Here is a 12,065-nt window from a genome sequence, read left to right on the forward strand (position 1 = left end):
GGGCACGCATGCTTACTTGACTCTCATTGCTGCTCTGTGTGTTCCAGGAGTTTGACAGGATTAACACCCAAAAGGTCCGTCAGCTCTTCTGGGAAATTGATGAGATGCTGTATGAGGGCAAGGTGAGCCACAGAACTCAGGGCCTGCAGGGAGAATGCGAGGAGTGGAACAAACATTCAACCAAACTCAGGTAGCGTCTCTGTTCACAACAACACTCTTAAAGGCCTTCTTCCATCCATTTGTTTATGAATTGGGTGAACTATGTATAAGCCTGGTGGCCTTGACTGGGACACTGGGACACAGAGTCATATTATGATTACTCTGCTTATATATGTAGATTGATGGATTGAGTTACTGGTCACACACACCTGGACCTCAAAATGTAATCAATTTTTGACTTTTTCCAACCACCAATCACAAATTATAGTCTTATTCTTTGATGGAGGGTTTCCATTGAGTAGAGGCAAGAAGCCTTTGACAAACAGGAAGCCACCATCAAGTATTTGTAGTTCTTGTTGCTTGTTGATTTAATTTGATTGCGGTGATGTCTTGATTTAAACCAGCATTTAAAGTATTTAAATTTAAAGGAATTGATTAAGTTAACCTAGAAGCCTACACCAAAATCAACAGATAAATACTGCCTGACAATAGGAGACAACAAGGGGTGTGAGAGTTTGGAATAAATTACTCAGCCATGATTTTAAAATCAATTCCCTTGTAGAGTTCAAGAAATGGCTACCTGAGATCCTCAAATCAATAAATGAGCAAGAAAGACAGAATGATTTTCTCTTATTGATACCTTAATGTTGTGCTTATGTTGTTAAGATTTAACACTATGTTATGTAATGTATTTCTCTTCTGGTTCTCTTTGCAGAATTTTGGGAAGTCAGCTAACATCACCCAAAGATGAAGGATTTCAGCATTATCAGCAAAGAGACACCCTTAACGGGAATGTGTTGTTACCTCTGTGCCAGGACAGCGCTGACGATCTCAAAGAGTAAGCTGTACCACTCTAAGTGAGAGCGTATGGCACATCAGTGAAATTAATCCCAAACCTTGTTGTTGAGTCTTTTAATTATTGGAGCTCAAATAGCAGAGTATTTTCACTAATCATTTTAGTTGTCAGGATGTAGTACGACTTCCAAAAGATCATGCACTGTGAGATGTTTTCATGAAGTTGGATCAGTCTGGATTTAGTGATTTTATTCCCCCTTGGCTTTAGGCATCTCTGTGTTGTCTTTATCACTTGGCTGTAAATACATTAAGAGGTGGGGGTAGGGTACTGGCAGACATTGAACACTAGACAGATGGCAGAAAGGAGTGGAGCTGCTAGGCAAAAGATTTAAAGCAGGAGGTTGGCAGACTTCAAGTAGCAGTGCCACTGATTTTCTGATAATTTATGGAAGGTTCTTATATATTTTAAGAGGGATAATATTTTATGATTTGATTGCATCTTAGCACTGTGGCACTAGTTACAAATGCTGGTGTATGAATTATGTTGTTATATGGTATGTTATATTATATGGTGTGAGTGTTTCCATTTTTATTGTATTTTTCTAAAACATAGACAATTAGTAAATTGTCCTTAATTTCACAATAAAACACTTGCAAGAACATATACAGCTCTGGAAAAAACTAAGAGACCACATAACATTGATTTCTGAACTTGGAGTGATCTCTTAATTTTTTCCAGAGCTGTATATGTGGATTCACTTACTATCCACCCATTATTGAAACTGCTTATCCTTGTGAGGGTTGCAGGGAAGCCAGAGCCAATCCTGGCAGGCATAGAGTAAAAGGCAGGAATACACCCAGGATGGGACACCAGGCTATTGCTGGGCAACACACACAGACAGGGCAATTTAGAGAAGCCTCCTAACCAGCATGTCTTTGGACGGTGGGAGGAACAATAGATGGGCTGTGGGAATTCGGAGATTGCGGTGCAGAAACTAGCAGATAGTTGGCACACAAACCCACTCAACCCCACTGAATCTATATGAAATTATATGAACTAAGATTAAGTTTGGCAATATACAGACCTAGAAATAACCCAGAGATGATTGTGCATGCTATTTCAGACTTGTCTCTCTTTGTTTCCAATTGAAAGGTAGTTGCTGATGCATTGCTGATTCAGGATGCCTTATAAAATAGTGGAATTGTTGATTGTATGTTTAGGGAATGGAAGAGATGAGAAGATGATCTGCTTTTCAGCCATGTTTTCTTCTCTAGGTTGTCTGTGGTGGGTGAGAAGCTTGTTCCGGTTCCATCCCCTCTGCACAGCACCTCGAACTGCAGTCACAATTCTTCAGATTCAACTCTCTTTTCCTTCCTCGAGGAGGAGATTTATGAAGCAGAAGGACAAATAGAGGAGTTTCTTGCCTATGATTTCAAAGAAATGTAAGCTAAACATCTATTTATGTCCTTATTCAACTATTTTTGTACCGGAGAAGTCACTTAGCAATCAAAATTAAACCGCAAGGAATTATGTATCTCTCCGGTGTACATTAGCTTATTATAGTCCTATCACTGCCTTAGATTCAGGTGTCCCAAATCCACCATATCAGTGTTGCAGTCCTTTAGCATAGAGGGTTTGTTACTGAGAAACATTTTAATATAAATAGGCAGTTTCAAATATTCTTAGGTGAAATGTGAAAAAAGATTTCCAACACCTGTTGTAGAGTAAGAGTAATGAAAGGCAATGGGCTGAACACATTGCAAGAAGCACAGATCAAAGATGGACAAAGGAAGCTATAGAATGGATTCCAAGATAAAAAGGACCAAGAAGAAGATCACATAAAACATGGGAAGATAAAATAAGAAGATTTGCTAATTTGACTGGGAAAAGAGACATCACATCACATCATGTACATCACAATTGGAAATATCTTGGGGAGGCTTTCATCCAGCAGTGGAGCAATAAAGGCTGATGATATATATAAATATTACAGTTCTGGTTGAAAATATTCAAACCCTTGACTTGAATCAATCTTATTTGGTAATTCATTTAATTTAGTAAATATTATGAATCAACTTATACTTATTTATCAGTTTCCAGTTGCTTGAACTAGGGACAGGCACAATCATTTCTTATTGACTGGCACTCTTTTCTACAATGGTATGTTTATATCCTTCTAAATAACAGTCTACTACATGTAATAATTAATGTATTGGTTTCCAATGTGCTTTTATTAATAAATGCAATACAAATTAAACACACATAATTGGTTTTACTTCACTATGTACCATTAGTACCAATGAAGTTTAAAGTTATGTAGCTCAACACATTTTACAGTTTCCTTATTGGATAATAAGCCTATTTTCCTTGAGATTTCTCCTCATATACCTGTTTTCAGGGAAGAGGAGGGCTTGGAATTCAGGAAAACGTCTACAAAGATTAAGAGTGGTGTCCCCCCAGTCTCACCTCAGTCCTGCATTAAGGATACTGTGATGGCTGAGCTTTTTGATGATGTCTGGAGAGATGTTGTCCATGTTTTGGAGGAACCCATTCAGAAGCACTGGGAGAATGATCTTCCAGGTACTTTTTAAGCCATCCGACTTTAAAATAAGACACAATCAACAAGACACAGTTAGTTAATTATTATGGTGTTAGTAATATATTCCTGTAATTAAATTAAGTAAGGTATGTATTACAATTATTTGCTTATTTAACTATTATCATATGCAAAGTTGATTCGCATCCAGCAACAAAACTTCATTATAAACCTTTAAGGAATTCTAAAGTCACGTAGGTTATAAAGTAGGGAGTGGATGGACTAAACAATACAACAAAGTCCAATTATTTTTTAATATACAGAGATTGTAAGGCAAGTTGATCTAGAAACCTATTTAGATTTTCATGAAAAAATGTCACAGTTATAGGAAGGGAATGATCTGAGCATCATCAGCACAGAAGTAGTATGGAAAAGGATTTACACTGATCTTTACAGAACACCTTTAGAGAGGGGACAAGGTCAAAACACAGAAAGAGAGACGGAGAGATACCTGGCTGGAGTGGTCAGAGAGGAAAGAATAGTGCGTATGATTCTAGTGTCAGAGAAAGAGGAGTGAGTTCAGACTGTCATGATCACATGTTTTGTCTTTGACTACAGAAGAGGGTGCACGGATTGTAAATACAGAAGACTCTGGGAAATTATTGGCTGAGCCAGCATCCCACTGTACAGTCAAAGTCTTTAGTGTTCCTCCTTCCCGGGGCTCAGAGACCAGAAGCATGTCCTTCTGGCCAACACAGGTAAATATTTTTTAAATAAAAACACAATCAATCACGGTAGCTACAGAAAAGAAGTACCAATAATTCTTTGTGCTCCCTAACATAGTACGTCATGTTGGGTTTGACCTATCTAGAATATAAAAGACTTAACCAGATTTACTTTAGACAAATTCAATTTACATTAATTAAAACCCACTAATGTTAATATCACCTCTTATTTTAAATAAACTACTGTTGTTTGTTTCTGTTTGTCTAGGTCTCTCACATTCCAAGTGCCTTCAAAAGCAATTTAAATGGTGTTATGACTATTCAAGCCAAACCTCTCCAGCACAGGCACCATGGACTAGGAGAAAAAATACAGTAAGTCTTCTTATTTTAAAGTTAAGTCTGGAGTGCTTTTGAAGGGAGGAAAGACCAGTAGCCCAGTAGCCCCAAACAGATCTGCAAACTATTGCCCTGCAGAGGAAAAACAACTACGTGTTTTACTGGAAATAATTAGCAATTGTGTGCGTATTTGAATTGAGGCCAATGACTGTTATTATTTTATTCTATTTAATTCATTTGGGGTGGGGTCTCCAATTCTTTCCCTCCATCTCTGTCCTATTTACATGGCCAAATTGTCATCCTAGACCACTACTGTGATTCCACACTTCTTCCGAAGCGATGAGATAAAGTGCATTTCCCCTCCAAACTAGATGCTGTGTTAACTATCTGCTAGTTTCTGCACCGCAATCTCCGAATTCCCACAGCCCATCTATTTTAATTTGCTGCAAAGGGAGCTGCTATCAATCTGAACCTGCAGGCACCCAAGACCCACAGGAGTCACCGGTATATAACGAACTGAGGATTACCTGGCCAACATCTACCTTCCCCTGGGAAGTCATGGCTAGCACAGCCAGGATTTGAGACAAGCTTGATCCAGGACAGATCACATCCTACAGGCAAAGCAAGATCTACTCAGGAGCCTCCTCTGACTGTATTTAATCTGGGCCCAAGGGGATCTGTCGCTGACTTTGCAAACAAATAGCTCAACTCAAATATATATATATTTTTTTTCAGCTAATAGAAATGAATGAATTCTTTGGTATAGTATGCTGAGAATAGAAGCAAAGCATGTGATCATTTTGGGATGCACGATCCAGATTTTACAATAAAGCACTGGTACAGCTCTCCATTAACGCATTCCTCCACAGGTGTGAACAAGAAGAAAAACCCAGCCCAAGTGGAGGACAGTCACGACTGGTGGAGCACAGTATTCTTTCCTCTTCCAGAGTGCTGTGTACCATCTCCCGCAGACCCCCTCCGAACAGCCGTCTCCCAAAGCTCAGCACAGAGCCGGCACGCTCCAAGAATCACAGTGTTTACAGCAATGAAGTCCTCAGGGGAACCAAACTGTGAGCTGGGCTTCTGGTGCTTTCAGGGGAATCTGCTGTAAACAAATACGAGCAGTCAGTGGTTTTTAATAGCAAGGTGCTTGACAACAAGGATAAGGGAAGTGAACACATTAGGCATAGGTGCACATGCATTCAATTCTGCATGGCAGCTATTCATTCTAGGGGATTGGGAATACAGAATTTGATCATTTAACTGAGGTGTACATGTCATTAATTTGTATGCAGTAGATTAATGTACATGTTTAGCTGTTGCCACACTCTGCTTATTGTACATACAAAATAGGATGCTAATAATAATAAGGTCTAAAAACTGTGCATGTAGGTTATAGATCCATAACAAATATTAATTACATTTGTATCTCTCTGCTGTAGGTACACTGTTACTGAGAGCCTGACCTCTTCACCAGTATGTTCTGCACAGAACAAGAAATTTCCACCCATTATCTCAGAAGTGCCAGAAAAAGGTCTCTCGATACCTGTGTCAAGACATCTGCAGGTAAGACATGTAATGACCAAACTAAATATATATTTTTTTATTATTAAAATAGATGTTAATTACTGGAATTCTGCAGTTTTCATATGGGAGTCAAAATATTAGACTTCAATACATTGATTTCCATATAAAAATGTGGAATTATAATCCATTGACCAAAAACCTGAAATTGTAGGAAATACTAAAAATGTAAAAAGAGTTCTGGCATTTTTAAATTAATATAATATTTGTATATTGGTTGGGTTGTCTAATCCAAAAGGTGCTCTTTTATTTTGCAGATGACTCAATCGCTCATATTTAAGGCTTAAAGATATATATATCTGCTGTGAGAAAACAATAGGTGTTTGTGAATACAGTAAATTAAACTGTGGTAATGTGCAACATGCTTATGGCTCCTGCAATGTATAGATAAAAACATAGGCAGATAATGAGGCTTTATTCAGTAATAAAAGCATACCTCCCAGTGTCAATACAGCATTACAGAAAATACAGCAAGACAATTAGGCTGTTGCTGAATGGATAGAGTTCGCTGTGTGTTTACTTTTGATAAAGGCAGCCGTGTTATTGGTACCTGTGGCAGCAACGTGCTTCGGCTTGAACATTGACCACCCTGTTTACTGCAGCGGAGAGGGCGGTACCTGAGCAGCAGGGTGTCCAGCGCGGTGCACGGGAGTACGTGCCAGAGACCTCTCAGGGAGATGCCGCTGCTTCTGGAGCCTCTTGCACGGCCCAGTACCACCCACACCTTTAGGGTAGGTATGTGTGGCGGGTGGAGCTTTGATCTGCTCTGTGTACCCTGTGAGCGGCATACAGTTACAGTACTAAAACTATTATGCATTGGAGTTAATCAACCATGAACAGAACACATAAAACAGCAATGGGGTGAGACAGTCATGCCCAGCTGTGGTTTTGTAGGGGCGAAGTCTAGTAGAATTGATAGGTCCCTTTAAATAAGTGGCATATTGTGACCATTAACAAGGCATGCACTCGAGGGCTGGTCACTTTAAAACTCAGAGCTGTTAGCAAATGAAGTATTAAGGACAGAAACAGATAAACAGAACTGAGATGGATTGCAAATAGGGATGTGGTTATGTGAACTGAATGTTTAGGTTTAGTTATTATTATTATTATTATTATTATTATTATTATTATTATTATTATTATTATTATTATTATTATTATTGACCTTTCTAGACTCCAGAATACTGTACACACTATGTTAATCACTGTCTAAATGTAGCATATTGTCAGAGAAGTCTTTCTGTCTCTCTTTTTACAGTCAGACACACCCTTTAAGAGATCTTTTACACCTGTAGATTTCGCTTGCCATTCTCGGGTTGGAAGAGGAACTTTTACAGGTGAAATTTAGGTTTAGACTACCTAAATGTTGTGTGCTGTGGGGAGCTGATTTTATAGTGGGTGAAAGAAAGAAAGAAAGAAAGTACAAAATTGCAGTATAATCAACGTATTTGTTCCTTGGGTATTTTAATCAGTATAAAAAAATGCTAAAGCTAATTTGAGGTTAGAAGCAGTACTCACTATTGCAACGAAAGAGTGTTTGAGTTGTCAAGGGCACACCTGGAGTTAAATGAATCTAACGCCCTCACTGGCTCATTGTATTTGAATGATTCTGGAATTTAAGATAAGATATAGCGACATGATGTAGTTGACAGCTTGTTTTACAGAATACAAATGCAAATATATTTTCTTCTTCATAATCACATCAGCTTTAGTTTTTAAGTAAATTAACAAAATTAACTTTTTTTTTTAAGTAGAGCTGCAGACAAAACACCTAGAGTTTCCAAAATGCATACTGTATATTTTTTCATTCACGAACATGTTCAATCATTTGGCTCTGTTATTCTACAAGCTGACGATTATCAAAGTCAACAAGGTCATTTGTGTTATTGCACATTTTTTATACTGTATGTATAAGGACTCCTGGTGTGATTTATTTGTTTTAAGTGTACCAAAATATCTATAACATATTTTCTGGATGTGTTTAATATGTTGAATGCATTATCCTATTTACAAAGCTCTATAAAATTGCATATTACCGCACTATATTTCCTTTAACTTTTACCAGTTGTTTTTCTGCTTTATAATTTGTAGGCAATCATACTCATATAGGTGTGACTGGAATCGGTGTTGGGATTTCTTGCTCCACTGCTAGCAGCTTTTCAGAATATACAGCTCAACAAAAACGTCAGTTCTCAAACCACTCTGTGCTCGAGGGGGAGGAAGGGGAATACCAGCCATCTTGGGGTAAATACCTAGAACATTTAAAAAGCTTAAAGATATATCTCCTGTATTATCTGACCTTGCTCTTCCAGGTGTGGTTACTTAAAGGTTCTGGGTGCAACCCCAGTCAACAGATTCAGCTATGAATTTCTTTACCTGTTGGCACAACTACTGTGTTTCCATATGGGATATTTGAGTGTTTGCTCCATGGGGGTCAGTGCATGACATGAGTTCACTTACAGGAACTCCTTTTAGACCATTGTGATTTTTAATATTGGAAGTTGTGTTCTGATTAAATACAGATTAAAGAACAAAGTGGAATATTTATGTCTGATGTACATCAGCTATACCCCTTAGTTCCTATACCTTGGGTATTGTCATCAGATCAAAGAAATCCCTCGCAGAGGTGATATTTTTGTCCAGAATTAATTAAATATATCATACAAAAACTCTGAATTAGATGCTTTACCTGCTACGTTCATTATGTATCGAATAATGTGTGAAAACATCAACATGTAAATGTTGTTATGTATAATATATCCACTTACATTTTACAGCACAAAACTTTGGACTTGCTCAGTGATGAATATACCACTGCACCCTTTTCTATGAATAAGGTTTATTATATGATATGATATGATATGATATGATATGATATGATATGATATGAACTTGTGTAAAACAATTAAAAACTTAATTGAAGTATCGCAAAGGTCATTGCTTTATGGTATGTTTTATTGGCCAGTATCATCGTTTTATCTTTTGACTTTCTGACACATTAGACTGAAATGATGTGCCACCCGTCAATCTGTAAATTAAACGGAGGCACTTATCTTGGAGTCCTATTTATATTTTCTTTCACAAGCTGACCCTTCTTTCTTTCCATTAACTTCTTTCTGGTCATGTCAGTGTCTGTCATATCACATACCTATGCACGTGTGCCATTCTTCAATGCTTTGACCATTGTGGCATGTCTGCAAGTTTATATTTATCCTCCCCCGCCCCCCCCCAGGTCTTCACCACCAACCAAGAGCTTTCATTCGTCACCCAGCAAATACCAAAAAAAGATTCCAGCTGGTATCCTCCTAAAACAACAACAACAACAACAACAACAACAACAACAACAGCAACAACAACAACAACAACAACAACAACAACAACAACAACAAACATATATTGGGAGATCAACCAGGTAAACATAAAACTTGATCCTTCTCCAGGTCTACTAAAAAATAAAGGGAAAAATACAATTCTGAGTATTTTTCAATAATATAATTACTACTAATACATATATTGCAGCATCTCACTACTGTGTGCAGCACAAAATGTGGTAGACCTGCTCTTGTAGTACTGCTGGGATTGCTAGCTGTTCAGGTACCTGGAGCAGCAATACCTCTGAACTGCCAGCAGTGGGCAGCTTTGCAGAGAAAAAATATATTTCTACAGTATGTCTCAAGTGTCAAAGTATTTTTAAAGTTAGTGGTTTCATAATTGTCTTTTTGACTTTTTACCATTTCTTCACTTTTCCAAGTTTTGTAAAATGATTTACTAGTGAGTACGGGCAATACATGCGTGTATTATAGATTCTATAACATACTTAAAGTAAATGGTCGTGAAAAGCCCTCATACATTGTCTTATTTTTTATTTTTGTACAGTAAAACATAACAGATTGTATTGCTACTGCTGGGCTTACTAAATAGTTTACCAGCTTTGGAAAACCACACCCATAGTTTATCAGTTTTCTATGAGCTACACAAAGAATTAATGAATTTCTACTTGATTCCACAGTCACTTTACAAGAGGCCCTCCAGAGACTTATTCTGCAGACCACCCATCAACAACAAAAAGGAAGAGACAAAAAATAGCCAGACTTATAGAATACAACCTATTGATGGCACTGAGTACTTTAAGTTTCCATTCTGTCTGCTCTGATCCACAGTGAAGTATATTGCAATCCCCTTGTGTAGATTTGGATTCTGTCTATGAGGGTGTATTTCCGGTTTAAATTAGTGTTTTGTTTTGCTTACATTTGTTTACGTGTTGTGTATTTAAATAACAAATGGTGCTCTCATTACAATTCAGCAGAAATTAATATTTTATTTATTTATTTATTTTGTAGTAGTGTGTAGCTTTTATTCTGGGGATAAAGAATAAACCCTTAGAAAAGTGTTCCACATGCCTGGACACCAGTATTAAAATTAAGTTTGCAAGGGTTGATGACACAGTTCATCCATACGGTGGCAGAAATTAACAGCTACACAGTGAGTATTGTAGCCATTTAAAAATGAAGACTTTCGAAGTAACATTTGCATAAACATTTCAATATATAGCTCCCACTCACACTACATTTGCAGAATAATGTTTTGTTAATCGTTTGTCAAGTGTCTACATATGAAATCAAACTTATTGTGTGTATTTTTAGTTTACAATGCAGTTTCTCAGCAAATGTGTTTATTTTTAGGTTTTATTTCATGACCATATTTAACACTTATCTGTTAAATATTGTAATTAAACAATATATTTTGTAATTGCTTTGCATCCCTAATATTTTACATATATGTGTGTGATTAAAAATGTGCACCTTTGTGAACTTTCTACACCCTACATTTTATGAACATGAAAATAATTCAGTAATTCAAACATTACATTTTGGTACATCAGAGGGTTGAGGCAGCTTTAGAATTACAATACGTGACTCGCAACTTGACTGAATGTGATGTAATTTCTGAGGTAGTTATGTGTTTTCTTGTATTGGGTGGAGAAACTGACAACTGTTCCCCAGAGAATGCACTACTTTGGTATCTCATAACAAGTCTATACATTAGGGAACTGAGCAATGATATGTATTGCAATAATTTAATGAGACTCTTTTTTTATATCATTGCTTTGCTATATAAATGGTGAGATGTGTAATTTATTTCTGTGTGAATTGCCAAATGTCTTTTATATTATTGAGCATAATTTTCAAATGTTTTTGAGCGTGTATTTGCATTTTTATATTCTTTTTTATTTCTCTTCTGCTATAAAATGCTTTTTTATATTAAAATAAATACAAATTAAAAATGCATTTAATTGTAGCATCTGATTGGCCCACCTGCAGGACAGTCAAGATTCAAGACATACAATTCACCTGAGCTGAAGGGGCTGCCAACTCACCCCCCATGTGAACTGATGTACAATCCTCGAAGCTAATCGTTCACAGGTGCCATTCCCACTATTTCATCTGGCACTGTAATTCTTCGTGACACAGTCCTGTCTCCTGCAACCTGTTCACTCCTCTCTAGAGGGGTAATCTCACAAAACGTGCTGGTTGGACTCCAGAAACATGTCATAGAGGAACCTGTTGCATAATTTGAGCAGTTCAGATTTTGGACAGGCTTTGTGAGATCTACTAGAAAATAAACATTAGCGATTCTATACAATTAGGAGGGTTTTTGCTACTTTTAAAAGAAACAGAAAATTGGGTGGTAGGTGTGGTGTAATAGGATATGAATGTTTTATGAATATGTTTACCCTTAAAGAATAAGTATTGAGGTCTTATTTTTTAATTATGTGTGCATCTATAGCGTTAATGAGCCTCTTACAATACAATAAAACTAGCTTTGAGGTCAAATTACACAATAATACATTTAATTTTCACAATCCTGCATTCAAAATGTAATCTTGAACACCACATCTAACAATTTTACTAGGCAAAAGGTTAATTTA

The 12,065-nt window shown here is 37.0% G+C and overlaps 1 protein-coding gene across 1 annotated transcript in view; it reads left to right on the plus strand.

Moving 5' to 3' along the window:
- The window catches only part of fam149a (family with sequence similarity 149 member A), a 30,719-nt gene extending 19,353 nt beyond the window's left edge, over positions 1-11,366 (plus strand). The window contains exons 8-20 of the mRNA XM_066719539.1: positions 48-190; positions 875-997; positions 2,230-2,397; positions 3,354-3,535; positions 4,110-4,249; positions 4,485-4,588; positions 5,422-5,622; positions 5,995-6,118; positions 6,739-6,867; positions 7,395-7,473; positions 8,228-8,380; positions 9,369-9,548; positions 10,146-11,366. Of these exons, the coding sequence (XP_066575636.1) occupies positions 48-190; positions 875-997; positions 2,230-2,397; positions 3,354-3,535; positions 4,110-4,249; positions 4,485-4,588; positions 5,422-5,622; positions 5,995-6,118; positions 6,739-6,867; positions 7,395-7,473; positions 8,228-8,380; positions 9,369-9,445 (1,623 nt within the window). The 3' untranslated portion in view covers positions 9,446-9,548; positions 10,146-11,366. The remainder of the gene's footprint in view (positions 1-47; positions 191-874; positions 998-2,229; positions 2,398-3,353; positions 3,536-4,109; positions 4,250-4,484; positions 4,589-5,421; positions 5,623-5,994; positions 6,119-6,738; positions 6,868-7,394; positions 7,474-8,227; positions 8,381-9,368; positions 9,549-10,145) is intronic.
- The last annotated feature ends 699 nt before the right edge of the window (positions 11,367-12,065 follow it).

This window comes from Amia ocellicauda, chromosome 12 (genome assembly GCF_036373705.1).
Source record: "Amia ocellicauda isolate fAmiCal2 chromosome 12, fAmiCal2.hap1, whole genome shotgun sequence".
In the NCBI taxonomy this organism is placed as follows: domain Eukaryota; kingdom Metazoa; phylum Chordata; class Actinopteri; order Amiiformes; family Amiidae; genus Amia; species Amia ocellicauda.